At 33.8% G+C, this 15,888-nt stretch overlaps 1 protein-coding gene across 1 annotated transcript in view; it reads left to right on the top strand.

Annotated features, from left to right (window-relative positions):
- Positions 1-15,888, top strand: part of Smp_004020 (putative chromosome transmission fidelity factor) — a gene marked incomplete at both ends in the record, with an annotated part of 34,643 nt that overhangs the window by 9,829 nt on the left and 8,926 nt on the right. Inside the window, 9 exons of the mRNA XM_018793071.1 lie at positions 19-580; positions 1,110-1,367; positions 2,810-2,967; positions 4,499-4,660; positions 6,543-6,802; positions 9,341-9,705; positions 10,813-10,937; positions 11,317-11,529; positions 12,312-12,444. Coding sequence (XP_018647620.1) covers positions 19-580; positions 1,110-1,367; positions 2,810-2,967; positions 4,499-4,660; positions 6,543-6,802; positions 9,341-9,705; positions 10,813-10,937; positions 11,317-11,529; positions 12,312-12,444 — 2,236 coding nt within the window. The remainder of the gene's footprint in view (positions 1-18; positions 581-1,109; positions 1,368-2,809; positions 2,968-4,498; positions 4,661-6,542; positions 6,803-9,340; positions 9,706-10,812; positions 10,938-11,316; positions 11,530-12,311; positions 12,445-15,888) is intronic.

Here is a 15,888-nt window from a genome sequence, read left to right as displayed (position 1 = left end):
TCTTTTAAATTACTGAAGGCTAACAATTTGAAAATTAAGCAGATTACTGAAGAATATCTTTTTGAAATGATAGAAAAATCCAGTAATGTTCCTCTTGTACATCATAAATCTAATGTATCCAACTCAGAATCTTCCAAGAAATTGGAGCCTGTAGATGTAAATGATTGTAAACAAAAATTAAAAAGTCCTAAAAAATCTCCTAAGAAGAAGCAATATACTGAATCACCGGATAATGCTCTTAAATCTCATAAACATGAATCTCCGAATAAATGTGCAAGAAAATCTGTTACGTCTTTATGTAATGAACTTCCTCTTACTGCACGTCCTGTTTTAACCAATAATTCAACATTTAATAGTAAAACTGATCGAAATCATAGCAGTGGTTTATCCAAAACTCCTACTAATTTCATTGATAAGCCAGATTCCCTGTTGAAGGAGATGGGTTCAAAGTTGTCTGAATTATGGGTTGATAAGTATAAACCAACGTCTATTCGCTCACTGATTGGTCAAAACGGTGCACAAAGTCCAGCTAATCGACTTTTAAATTGGCTATCTTCCTGGCACTCGGACTTTTCAGCAGGTTTGTGGTGTATCAGTTATTTTATAACCTTTATGGTTATTAATTCTCCTTCAAACAGAAGTAATTCGATCATTCGTGTAGTGAATATCGTTTTCCGATGTTATTTTATGTTACCTGGTATTTCAAAGCGAAAGTTGTAACAGCAGGTTTATAGATCCTTTTTTTCCAAACTCTAGCCTTATCTTTCTATATTCATAAAGCGCGAAATATCAAGTGACATATGTGCCGCTCGGTACAAACTGCTTGTATTTCCATACTAAATTCATTAGCTGTTATGTTTCAAGGTTATAGCGCTTTAGTACTATTCGTATTGTCTGATGATTCGAAACTCGTTTGGTGTACTTGTGAAGCAGATTGCAGTCATTTTTGTATTGTTAAGTAGAAACTTTTTTAGCTATCTGATATTGTGAAAATTCCATGAAATATGTTTGTCATTCCGATAAAATACCAGTTGTGTTATTCTATAAAGCGGTAATACTGGGAACCAACTGGCCTCAGTCTCAATTTTTTTGTGTTTATCACTTTTCAGGTTTAAAAGCGAAGGCTTACTCAAGTGCCCCTCCATGGGGCCCGTCATCTAGTGATGATGGGAAGTGGGCGCGCGCAGCACTTCTTTCGGGACCTCCAGGGATTGGCAAAACGTCAACAGCTATTTTAGTATGCAAACAACTCGGTTATACTTATTGTGAATTCAATGCATCCGATTGTCGATCCAAGCGGTGTTTAAGTGAAGAAATAGGACAGTCTTTGGGTCTACGAAATTTGTCACACATGGCTTTTGGTCAAGGTATGTGTATGGTGATTTTCTACTATTTTATGTATCAGCATTTAGTGGTGATAGTTTATAAAGATCTTAGTATTCTTAAATATAAATATATACAGTGTTTGCATTCAGAATCGTAGTAAGCGGAATGTGTTCGAGTATGTGTTTTCATTAATAAGATCTAAATACCAATGATTTACTTACCTACTTGCCCCTCGTGGAGGAGCAAAGGCCGCCTACCAGTATCCTCTGTCCTGGGCAATCCTTTCCAGTTACTATTCATTTTTTTCATGTGCGCTTCCAATTCTCGAGTCAATGTGTTCTTTGGCCTTCTTTTCTGTTCCCCTTCAGGATTCCAAGTCATGACTTGCCTCGTGATGCAGTTTGATGATTTCCGTAATGTATGTCCTATCCACTTCCACCATCTTTTCATAATTTCCTCCTCATTTGGAACTTGGTTTGTTCTTCCCCTCAGTAAACTGTTACTGATGGTATCTGGTCAACAAACATTTAGTCTCTTGTGTAGCCAATTGTTTATAAATACTTATACTTTTTGCTGATTGTTGTGGTAGTTCTCCACGTTTCAGTTCCTTGCGGTAGATTTGTCTTGACGTTCGTATTTAAGATTCTAACTTTGAAATTAGTTGAGTTTTTTTGAGTTCCGTATATCCTCCAATTGTAGGAACGCTGCCCTTGCTCTGATAATCCTTGCCTTCGCATCTGCATCAGATCCACGTTCATCGATGATGCTGTCCACGTACGCAAGAGCCTACACCTCTTTCTGAGATTCTCTATCGAGTGTGACTGGATCAGTGTTCTCTGTGTTGTGTCTGAAGATCTTGCTTTTTCCTTTGTGATTGTTGAAGCCTACGACTATGGAGGCCACCGCTACACTGACTGTCTTGACCTGCATTTGTTGGTGTGTATGGATATAAGAGTTAGGTCATCTGCGAAGTTCAAATCGTCTAGTTGCATCTAAACTGTCCATTGTATTCCATGCTTCCTCTGATATGTAGACGTCTTCATAATCCAGTCAACCACCTGATGAAAAAGAAAAGACGAGAGTAAGCAGCCTTGCAGTGTAGTCAGTCGTATGAATTCCGGATAATATTGACGATCTTCTGAAGCACATCTTAGTGTTGAAGAAGGTTCTATAAGGTTTTCCTATCCACACTTTCAAACGCCTCATATTCAAGGAAGTTGATGTATAGTGACGAGTTCCACTCCACGACCACCTACTTCGGTTTTCACACCTGCGCAGTATCTTGGCCCACACACATTCAATCATTTGTGTGGCTGATATATATTATGGTGATCCTTTTTACCAATGTTTTTATGTTTGAATAAATAAGTAAATAAAACAATCTAACTTTAGGACTTACAGATCTTATAGTACTTTTTTATCATCAGAGATCAATGACTTGTAATTCGATTGTATGGATTCAATATTCCTTTTTTTTCCGTAGCATCAACATTGAATTCTGGTCATCACGTTTTAATTATGGATGAAGTAGATGGTATGGCTGGTAATGAAGATCGTGGAGGAATGCAAGAACTTATTAATATGATTAAAATTACTCAACTACCTATTATATGTATGTGCAATGATCGTCAGGCGATAAAAGTAAGTAATAAATTTTGTTTTCGTTTTCTTTTATGTATGAAATAAAGCAACATGCTCCAGCCCTTACACAAATCAAATGAGATTTGTGTGGCGCATATATATCTGGTGCTTCCTTGTACCAATATTTATGTGTTTAAATAAATAAATAAAAGTTAAACTATAATAGCACATCCCCAAGGAATTTAAATGAATCAAAGAATGTCAAATATCATTTTAAAAGATCAATGCTTGATAATGATTTCCATTAATATCTTGAAATGATCTCGGGGGAGATTTTCACATTTGACTTTCCTCCCAGCATTTCCAATTCTGATGGTATGATTAACATATTTTTGAAGTTTTTAGCACACTAAATGATTGAAAATGCGCATATACAAGTTTTTGCTTGATTAAGGTGTGTTAGCTATTAAAATTAAAACTTTTCAATAGCTTCGGTATTTGTTTGTCGAAGCCCTAAAGATTTTATTTTGCATGTCAGATTCCTATGCACACACACTTAATTCCCTCTATCACAACTCGCTGACCATATTTCACGCCCTTATCATACTAACAACTCCCAAACTCTATGTAGTAACATCATTCGATAATCGTTTTGTACACAATTGTTTTGTGCTGCCGATTTACTTTTTATAATTTCGATTTTTAATCGCTCTCTTGGAGGTGCTCTAACTAGACTGGTGAGCGAAAACCTAGAATTATCTCTTAGAATTTCAATTACTGAGATTTTTACAAATATGTATTTACGTTTTTGAAAGTGTCACCTATATACCCGGCGTCCAAATATATTGTAAAACTAATTATTCGTTCAAATTTAGACCTAATTTCCTATCAAATTTACTTCTTGTCATTCAAGATTATTGATAAGCCTATTTATAAGCGTCTGACCACATGACAGAATTACGCACAAACAATCTGAATTCGGAAACACTAAGATTTTATCTGGGAAGCGGTCCAATTATTCACAAAAGTATATCTAAACTAGCTACGAGCCTCTGGGGCGTTTGACTGGTCGATGCAGATAAAAGGGAACATTAATTCTTGAAATAATTGCCGAAAGTATATTAACAACATACGATAGCATAAATAACTTACTAGTTGTGTCTAAAACTAACAATGACAACAACAATCGAAAGGTCAACTAGGCACTCAAAATTTGGCAACTGTTACACTTAAACAAAGACTCAATGATTTAAAAAAACCCAAAAATAACAGTTTAAAGTGTCTATAAGTTACGTTTATAGTTACGAATTCGCCGAATATTACAAATTTTTGTAAGTACTGAGAAGTCATTGAGGACACCAAAAGTATGTTGTGTTATATTCCCCAAATGATTTGAAATGGAATTAATTACTGAATATTATTAAGTAGTATAATTAACACATCAGATTATCAGATGGTAGGATTGAAGGTAAGTTGAGTAAGCTGATTTAACAGTTATAATTTTAAGTGGAATTTCCGGACTAGCTTATTAAATAATAGTGTTTATTATTATTTTTATGTCTACTCACATACATTCTGCTATTTTAACTAGATACGCTCTCTGGCTAACTATTGTCTCGATTTAAGATTTCATCGTCCACGAGTTGAACAAATTAAATCAGCAGTATTGTCTATTGCTTGCAAAGAAAATGTGAATTTACCTCCGGATGTATTAACAAATATTATCGATTCTAGTAATCATGATATTAGACAGGTAAGATATACAAAGAAACTTTTATAATTTTGCCAAATTGTATTGTTTATTATTGTTTATTATTGTTTAGAAATCCTTTAAGTTATTTCTTCCTTTTCTTTTTGGATTATCGCCTTATTTTTTATGTTATGAACTTAAATGATCTGTACTTAAGTTGTTGTCGTTAAGAAACCTTATTAAAATTAGGAGTGAAGGGTTTACTGGTTAAAACATTTGACTTGCAAATAATAATTCATAAGTTAAAACCCCTGCTTCATCTACTTCAGTTCAGGTAATTAAATAGTATTTCGCCACCAACCTTTACACCTAAAATGAAATTCGAAGCCAAGTAATTTAGTCTGTGTTTTATAAATGTGTCATTTTGTGTTACATTAGAATAAGTGGGAAACAAATTGTAGTTCAAATGAGTCTGAAAACTGTACAACTTGTCCATAAAAGATATGTTATGGTGGGTTTTATTTAGATACAAGGATGTCTCCTTTAAAATAAGATGAATCAGTTATATGTACAAAGTAGATTATGACCAAGTTATTGTTACACGTTTTATAATAATGTCATCCTGCACCCTTTTACTAACACTATTAAAAAGATGAATGATGAATACATAATAAAGAGATTGTGTCAAAATTGTCCACAGTAATAACTGTATACGTAAGTTGAACCAATGCAACTACAAAATTGTATTTATTTCTTCTACGAACTTAAACACATCCACTTAAGCACTATACATCAAGTTACTTATTCGTTGTAAACATCTGTTTGGCAAGATGTGTTTTCTAAAGGTGTGAATAATTTTATGATGTGCTTCAATATGTCCGAGTTATTCAATGCATCCAATTTTCTTAAATGAATATTTCTAGCTTTGTCAGGAGTTTGAATTCACTGCGTGTTATAAGTGTTTATATTGAATTTCACCTACATTTTTCCAAAGAACCCCTTATAAATTAGAATTTTGGTCACAGCATTGTTTACACAAGCATATATGCTTACTCAGTAAGGTTATCCACAACATTTTCAATGTTCGGCAAGTATTTGTTGTATATACAACACTTTAGTTCATCTTTCCTCTCAAGTAGCGGGTTTGTGCTACATATTGCTATGCAATTTTAACCTAGAAACTTCATTTCAAATTTCAACTTTCACAATGTTTGTTTTTCATTCGACCTATTGTGCTGCACTACAAAGAAATGTTCATAACAGATTGCTACATTTGAAGAAATTACGATATCACTTACAACCGGCGAATGGGAAGAAAGTCAACAAAACAACAGGACAAGCTAAGCTATTCCATTGCGCCCCATCCCTATTAACTAGAGAGAGAAGACCAGATCCAACCGGTAAAAATATATATTCCAAAAGCAGCCAGAAGCACGAACAAACCAAGCACACAACTCATATATATATATATAAAGTACAAAACTGTCCTTGGAAAATGTCACAAATTAACGTACTAAAATAGGAATCGAACCAATGACATTTAAGGTCCTTCGTGATGGGAAATACAAACTTATGGTAAAAATATGAACTTTTGGCGCGAAAATGGAAAATCCAAATCTGCATAATAAAATTACAAAAGTGAGACATTTACCAAGGGATTTCTGGGGATCTAGCATACCCAACATAGTCAGAGATAACTTCAAACTCTTGAACGGAAATGTTCATTGGAAATTAAGCTCTAGTTTGAAGCAGTTACACTTTTAATCAATGGAAAAATGTGCGTAGATATGACGCACTTATCGAACTTTGAGAATGTTGCTAGTAACCTAAGCTTTTTAATCACAATTTTATTTTCAAAATGTTAATCTTAAACTTATCTTGTTTATAGCAACAACAATAACAATAGATAATTAAAGAAACAACCATGTATACTTTGTTGTTGTAGGTAATTAATAATGTTCAAATGTGGTGTAGTTCTGGTTTAATTGATTCTGAAGGATTAAAAATGGATGCATTAGGTGCACGTAAAGATCTACATTTAAATGCATTTGATGTGATTCGTAAAGTTTTTGCACCAGATATTTCTGGTTCTCAAGGCAGTGTTGCTACATTCAATGAAAGTTTAGATTTATTTTTTCAAGATTACAATTTAATTCCTTTGTTTGTTGAGGAAAATTATCTCAATGTTAGAGTTCATAATACCCAGTAAGTATTATTGTTATTATCATTAATACTATTGGTACTATATACATATATGTCTTAAAAGTGGCGAATACTGAAAATGTATGAGATGTAGAGATCACATAAATTTTGGATACAAATGATTTCTATCGACTAGTTCTACCCATCTTCTAAGACCAAAAGATAATATTAGAATTAATGTGTTACGAAAATGTAATAGAAAGACAAGATTGATCCATAGAATGTGTTATATTTGGGCAACGAATTTCTGTCTTTTTTATTTTCATCACTTCAGGTCAATGCTTTTCTCAGTATTTTGTTATTTGAGCTACATAATTTAATCGAAAAGTTTTCATTGTCGTTTTAAACAAAATCATTAGCGTCTACTTCATCCAGAATTGGGCTTTTCATTTATCTCTCATAGCCTAAGTCAGTTCATTCAGATGGTGTAGTTTTTGAATGATTATATTCGTAGGTTTCTCTATTGTCATTTATTTTTGTATTCCTGTTGACTGTCTTCTTCAGTTAATTGTCATTCATATTTTTAATTAGCTTCTTCAATGCGGTCGATAGACGGGACATATGCCTACGTATCTATTGATTGCCATTTGATTTGAATGTGTTGCTTCTAGAAATTCTCTGTTGTTCCATTATCCAAAGTTGTGACATTTTCTTTGTCGGATTCATTTTCATAGTTGTTAAAGTGGATTAATATCAATTCTATCTCACGTTACATCACTGTCAATCTGTTTCCATACATAAATAAAGGGGGCGCTTACTTTGCCTGTTTTAATGTTTCTCTCACTTGTGCAATTTATTTTGTAGATGATATTTGATCCGTTTTTCTTTGTCGGGTCTTTAGGTCTGCATAATAAGGCATTGAATTTTAGCTTTGGTCTGTTAATGAAATAGATTCTAAAGGGTTCTGCGATCATTGTATTAGTTTCTGAGATATTTCTCACATGTAACGGATGATAATTTTCGCTATCGATACGACTAAACTGTATTCTAAACCGGTTCCTACAGTCTCAACTACTTTTACACGTCAACTGGAATGCTAGAGAAAAAGCGTGGAATGTGAGTCAAGGCTTTACTCCACAGTTATTTTTTGTACGGAAAAAACGAAGGTATTTGTCTAGTTACACACAGCCTTGGGATTCTGGCAATTTACGGAGCCATACTGAATCTAGTTGCAGTATAGTTAAATATCTGGTTAGAACCGTGGCACGTAATTCTGCATTTTCTAGATTTTTCCGAGATACCTCCATCCAACCCTAACTGGATCAATAGTTCTCGGCGTTTCTAGGCCCCTAGAAACTTTGACAAAGGATGTTTTGGGGACTCCCTTACCGACAGGATAAGTTGTTTCTCGGTTTCTAGGGTTGACATTTTGATAGTATGTCGACTCATCAAACACTTTTTGATAAAGTTGCTAGGAGAGTTGTTCCTACGGAAAGCAGACAAGAGATGAGTCCTTTCAATTTTTCGGAATCGTGAGTGCGGTTACGGTTTGGATTTTCATACATGGCGCCTGTTCACAACTCTTGTGCCGTTACTGTTGTAGTTTTCCATACTCGGTAACTTCTACACTGGCATCTCCAAAGTTCCTGTGTTTGTTCTGCTGGTCAAAACATTCATGAACGAGATCTTGTTTTCTGGTTCTTTTTCTCTCGTATTCTTGATGTCATCGAGGAAGTTGTTTAATCAGTGTATGCATATTTTCGATTTTGTGAAATAATACTGTTATTTAGGTAGAAGACATTCAACCAAATTAGTATGACTTCCAGTTATTCGTTTGTTAACTAATGAGTAGTCAAAAAATGTAATTAACTGTCACTAACTAATCAATAAGTCTTCACTTCAAACAATTTTAACATTGAACATTATAATATTAGCTTCAATCAGTTATCTCTTACGAATCACAATTTTATAACTACGGCAATATTCATTATACGCGAAAATTCGAATTCTCCAACCAAAGTTCAACTAGTTCTTTCTGATACCTCTCGCTTACCGACATCGAGGGAGACTCTCTATTCTATGTAGTTCTGAGTGAAAGAGTCATCAGTAAAACATTATTTTTAAGATTCAAGCAGTTTATTTAATGCTTCTTGATTTTAGAAATTACCAATCTTAATTATTCCAGGAGATTAGTGTTACACATTCCGCTCTGATCGATACAAATACAGTGGTAGCGAGGAACTATAAAGCTTGTGTATCTGTTGTGACGTCCTATCAATTTGAATTATGACACTGTTATTTTGAGACGTATCGTCAGTGTTAAATGTGTGAGTGTAGCCTTTAACAGTTTGGACGTCCAGGTAGCATCACTAGCCCTCACATTTATAATACCGTTCAAAAGCAAGTATACATAACTGTACGTAGCGAGTTACACTAAACTAATAGACATGTAAAATATTATTTTATAAATGAATTACGTTCGCTGTATATATTGTAAGAAAGTAAGGTATAGTTTGTGACTCGAACATTTTCTCACTGTTTATATTTATATTAATAGTGTCCATTGGTTCGTCCGTATATAACTGGTTAACTTTGTTTTAGTGACGATAAAAAAATTTTGCAATTAATGTCCCAAGCAGCGTCTGACATCGCTACTGCAGATATCATTTCATCTACTATCAGATCATCACGTACAGGATCATGGTCTTTATTACCTGTTCAAGGTGTGTTCAGTACAGTTTCACCTGGTCGTACTCTTCGTGGTTCTTTACCTGGTGGCCCAGGTGGTGTTTCATTTCCATGTTGGTTTGGTAAGAACAGTACACAAAGCCGTATCAATCGAACTACTTCGGAATTAGCTTCACATTTACGATTAGCAACTCATTGCGGTTCATCAAATCCGCTTACATTATTACTAGATTATGCTACACCAATTTCTGAACTTATCACTCGTCCACTTAAAGAAGGTAACATTCTTACAATTTTTTCTTATTTGAAATGTTTTTGAAGTGATACATTGAGTTGATCGAAAATCGGTCAAATGATAAGTGTACGTGGTTGGGCGAGAAATAGCTTCCATTTCTAAACAATTGAACAAATATATTTTAATTGTTTTAAAAATATATGTCTGGTACTAAAAAGCTGTGTAATTATAAAAACTGTAAAAAAGTTAACACATTTCAGTAAAATGTTAAGGTTTTAAAATTCATTATCAAAGCTGTAATCATTTACTGTCTAATGTACATCAGGGAGAAGTCTTCTGTTTGAGTAGTTGTGTAAAAGTCCAATCCGTCTATGTGTGTTGTAACATCTAAACAACTAGTGATAAATTCACAAACTAAATAATACATATTTTCTTCTCATGATCCATAGGTTGCTCAAAACTTGTACTTCCCCAAATTTCTAGTTCAAAGAATAACTCATGTTATTCTCTAAATTAAAATATAAGAACACAGTATATCGTCATTTTGCTAAGCTCAATGAAATATAAACAGAAGTAATTAGGGATAATTAGGTTAGTTGGTGAAGCGACGGGTCAGTGGTTGAGAGTTTTAGCTTTCAGTCACCAAGTTTGAGGTTCGAATCCCTATCCATCTACTTTCGTTTGAGTAAATGGGCAGTGTCACTAGCTGTGATCCTTAAAATGTGGTCTTAAGCCAAGTATACGAATCTGTACACCTGGTAAGTGAGTTAATAAAAATATTGATAAAATTAGCTAAAAGAGAGCTTATAATATGAACCATGTGAAAAATTTAACCAATAACGTCAACTCATTTATCGGACGCTTGTGTGAGTCCAAATCGAAATGGATCGGGATTCGAACCTGAGAAAAAGTGACCGAAAGTTTAATGCTGTAACCATTAAGATACCTCATTACGTTGAGTGATTAATGTCACCTTCGTTCTTATCTTACAATTTATCTAGTCTTTTTGTGTACATTTTCTTTTATATAAGAGTTGTTGTAATAGTTTTCAAAATTTTCCCATTTAAATCATTATCTGTTTTCTTATTATCAATAAAGAAAATATGTTTATTTATTTCAACAACTGTTTGTTTAATTGTTTATATTCAAGGTGATATTGACAGTGCTATTCAATTTTTAATTAGTTATCAAATAACAAGAGAAGATGTTGATTCTATAATGGAATTAACTACTTGGCCAAATCGACCAAATCGAATGCTTAGTGTTGATTCAAAAGTAAGTTATTAGTATACATATTGGCGATCTTTTCTGTTATGCTCTTAGCCCCTTATAAATTAGAAGACTGTACATGTGCGAGAAGACAGTCTCGATCAATTAGGCTTAGTATTGTTCCTCTGTCCATATCTGTGGAATACCACAAAGATGGATTTAATATCAACCCTATGACACATTCTAACTAAATGTTTCGTAATTAAACATGTTTGATTACATATGGTATTTAATCAAATGATTTTCACTGTCATGGCATCTTCTTATTCTACTAGGCTGTTTAGATAAATTAGTTTCCTAAATTTCGTAAGTCAGCTTTTTGACTGTTATAGTTAACTCATTTAAATAATTTATTATTATTGTACTCATTTATATCCTTTTTAAGGTTAAAGCTGCATTAACACGTACGTATAATAAATCATCGCATTTACTACCGTATGTTATCTCATCAAGTGGTTCTTTTAAACGTAAACGTGGTGGTGGTGGTGCTCCAGTTTCATTTGAAGGGGAAAATGAAAATGATTCTGGTCTATTCGATGATGATGAAGAAGAACAGGAGGATGAGAAAGTTGACCTGAAGAATGATGCTATGATTGTAGTATGTTGTAACGATTCTCCATATAAAAATTCATTGCATTTTGTAAAGAATAATCCTATATCTTATAACTGTGAGGTGAATATCTACCAAGATCCATGGATATGTGTGTTCATCTACTCGCATGTGTAAGGATTTTAATTCTGAATGGAATAGTGTACATTGGAATACAAGATGTCAGTACTTTATATTATATTTGAATTGACATTGGTAACTCATGAACAAAAGGAAACGCCTTAAACAGCACTGACGAGTTACTTTTACAATAACCTTTGTATTGTTGCGCTGTAAACATTTATCTGTTTTGACTTGAACAATCTACATAATGCAATAATGTACACTGACATTTTCTATTGTCTTCTGCTCACCGTCGTTATTTGTTTTTGTCGTGAGGATTGGTTTCCAAAATGTGATACTGATACACGCTTTGCTACGCACTAACCCCCCCTTCCAACTGACTACTTGAGCGAGAACACAAAAGTGAGCGAGAAAGTGTATTCAACCACCGAATAAAATGTACAAATACTCATTCATAAATATATATACCATTCTAATCCTTAGGAAATTGATCAATTATTTAGCCAATGAAATGCATTTATCCTTTAGGTCACTTCTAATGTCCATCGATTGACCTTCTCATAAGGTTACTTTTGATTGGCTCTACATATTATTTTTTTTCGTTGTTATCATAAGGCTTTTTCCTGTATGCATCTATTTCTCAGTTATCCATCCTTTGGTTTTCTTTTTTATATCTAATATATGTATATATATATATTTTTTTCCAGATTAAGAAAGAAGATCAAAAAAAGCGCATAGACACTGAGAAATCCAAATTACAACGAGGAGAGCAATGCTCATCGTCTGATAGCAACAATACCAAAGTACGTGGTCGAGGTCGTGGCCGCGGTCGCAGTAGAGGTAGAGGGAAAGATTAAAACACATATACATACATTCATTCATTCGCTTGTTGTTATTCTTACTGTTTCGATAGCATTTCATCTCATCATTTAAAGTTGTACAAAAGATAAACAAATCTATTTGTTTTTTTTTATTGAAAATAGGAAATGTGTATTTTTATCTTTACCCTGCCATTGTTTATTCCATACGTTCCATTTTTTTCGGAACTTTTGGGGTTAAACTGTGTTGCTCTATTGTTAAATATCAGATTATAGATTTAAGAAATATAATGGTATTATTTGTTTTTGCTCTTATGTCTTCTAAATTTTTGCTTGTTTGTACTTGTATGTTGTTGCATGATTCTACAAATGTCATATCTAATCTGGCGAAATAGTATCAGGTGAATGTGTTTATTTTTTTATCTGTTCATTTATAATCCTTTCAGTTTAATTCAAATCCAGTAGTAAGATAGTCTGAACTATACTATACCCTTTTAATCAGTAACCTATCTAAACATATAATGAATTGAGTACACATCGATTTAGTCGTCTGTTATGGGTACGCTTTAATAATTATTGAGCTAAGAAAAATTGGTGACCAGTGTACCCGATTTCCGGTCACTCATACAGTTCATATGGATTTTCAAACATTTAAATCCTTTCATTTATAAATGTTTTAATCTTCCTGTTGTTAATTTTAAGGACTGTGATTGATCAGTGTCCTTTGGCATATGTACATTTTTAGCAGATTGTCTCTCTGTTGCCATTAATTGACAAGCATTTTAAAGTTAAATAGTGGCTTGCAGTGGAATCCAAGACGTCCGTTTCAGCGTATTTGGGACTCTTCCATCGTATGTAGTTAGATCCTAATGTGAATACTCACTTTGAGACTTCAACCCGATGTCTTTCACTTCAAATACCCATTGAGTTATTCACTTAGCTACTGAGTTCTTCTGTGTTTATTAAATAATGCTTTTAATCCATCTTGTAAAGTGACCAGTTTACTAATAGAGATGATCATTTGTTTACTTTGAGTTTAACCACTTGTTCAGCATATTTAATTTCATTAATCTACTTTTTCTTTTTGTGGCTTTATCACAATCAATAAAACATGAAAAAGCACTCAAAATTAGTAACTCAAATTTATTTGCTTTGTTATTGAAAAGGACAATATATAAGTTAGTAAGATATTCACTTTGTTGTAAGGTGTTGATTAATTTGTTAAGATTTTAATTCGTGAGAACTTGTAGGATAGTTTATTCCACTTTTAGACGAATTTAGGTTAAGCATCCATGCACTTTTAGTTGGTTAAAAATGTATATAAAGAATTTATTAGATAAAAGTTCTTCGTAGTCACAGGCTGTGCTGTCTTTTGATATTCTTACAGCTTACCGAATCATAATGTACTGAGAAAAAGAACAAACATATTTCTATAAGAAGTTTGTGGAGAATGTTACATTTCATAGTTTTCATCACGAACCGTTCGTAGTTAGGACACTATTGGAAGCAGGAAGCACTGGATAACTGTTTCTTTCTAGTATGGGATTTCTCAGCATTGAGTATTCATGAGCCTACTGACGGGTAAAATACAAAGCCTGCATATCTCACAACGAGCTCTTAACCTTCAAACCACTGGACCCGGCATCCAAATAATCTGCAAGTCCTGAGTTTATCGCTGGTCTGGTCACAAACGCTCATTGCCAGAGTCCAATACCAGGACAGAATAGCTTCTAAATGCTTCCTCGTCTGTAATGGCTATCTAACTAAAACTAATTCACAAACTAAACCATGATAGTCATATTTCTCAATATAATTCGTCCCTTATTGTCGTATTAACTTACTCCATTATATGTGGAAATTTTTGTTGTTTCAGTTGGATGCTGTGTGTTGAATGTCATTGATGTTATTACTTAATTTCTACAATGTTCAGGTTTATACTACACATCTTTACGTCACAGTTGTGTGGGAGATGTAGTATTATCTAACCCCCCCTTGAATAGAAATAGGCGGAGTGAATTCAGAAGGGGTACCCTTTTTATCGAAAGCCGATAGCTCAAACTACTCAGCTACCACTACTGCACAAATGTATATGTTCACTGAATAAATCATACACAATATGTTGGAATTAATTTTCGTTAGTATAAAACAGAAAACTAATTGATTAGCATTTGTTTATCATTTGATTTTGTGATCAATTTTTTTCTCAAGTTTAAGCTAAACATATTAGTTTAATGCTTAAAACATTTGATTCTCGACTACTGGGCTATGGTTTTGAATCCCAATTCACTTACGGCACTCTAAACATAAAAGGATTATTAATTGTTATTATCCCGAGAAATTGTAGTTCAAAATCGTGTTTACAAACATTAACTTGGTCACTGAGTTGCTGCATCTAAAGGCATCTTCATTAGTTACAATAAAAATTAGCCTGTTACTGATTATTTGGTTAAATGAATTAGAAATACCGTAATTTTGCATACACAAGAACTATTAATTTATTATCCTTCACGTTGTATACTTTGCTAAATCGAACTAGTTATTATATGATTTTATATTCGTATGAATATACCAGATACATATGCGCCGCACAATTCTCATTCGATTTTTGTGAGGGCTGTGATACTGCCCAGGTGCCCAAACTGAAGCAGGTGGTTTCTTGGGGGTCCATACCCGAAGCCTCTGACCTAAAGATCTGATCCACAAGGCAGTGGAGCATCTTAAGGAGATGCAGTCACATGGTAGCCGGTGATCAACGATTGATTCATGCGCCCTTTGTTTCCTCAGGATACTGGAGCCCATGTGCACCATTGGTCTGGAATGAGGGTTTTCCAAATCCCCTAGGTGGACTTTCGGTGTCCGTCAACCTGGTTAAAGCACCGGACATTCGCTTTTCGTCCTCTCAATTTCGTAAACAACAGTAATGTTACAAGAAGGCAGTAAGTAGGACTTGCCTGGTAGGGGCTGTATACACGTGGCCATGTGAGAGCATTTGGAGAGGTAGAGCGGACTCTTCCCACTCTCGGCCGTACCAGGGCATTTGGGGGCGTATGAATATACACGAATACTCTATTTTATCCTATGACTTCACACTGTAATCTTTCGCCATTCCTGTCTTTAATTTGACAAGCCATCTCATGTAAACATTAAATGTTCGAAACTATCTGTTACATTTTATGACATTTTAAGTGTTTATTACGCAGAAACTTACATATAGTTAATAGTATAGTCTATTACATGTTTAAGTAAATTAAACTGATTACGTTTTTGCTTGTTTAACTCGAACTGTATATTGATTGTTTAAAAAAGATGGGTTTAGGCATATTAGTTTTTGAGAAGAGGGTTTTGTGGAGATTCTAGTAATTTCATATAGTTGAGATCATGAGTCGATTGTAAATCGAACACCAAATAGAAAAAAAGACGGCCAGCGATTTCTAGCTATCTGTAGAGTTTTGTGTTCATAAGTAAT

Source organism: Schistosoma mansoni, chromosome 1 (assembly GCF_000237925.1).
Source record: "Schistosoma mansoni strain Puerto Rico chromosome 1, complete genome".
Lineage (NCBI taxonomy): Eukaryota > Metazoa > Platyhelminthes > Trematoda > Strigeidida > Schistosomatidae > Schistosoma > Schistosoma mansoni.
The sequence above is the reverse complement of the archived record's forward strand: the minus strand, read 5'-3'. Positions and strand labels throughout refer to the sequence as shown.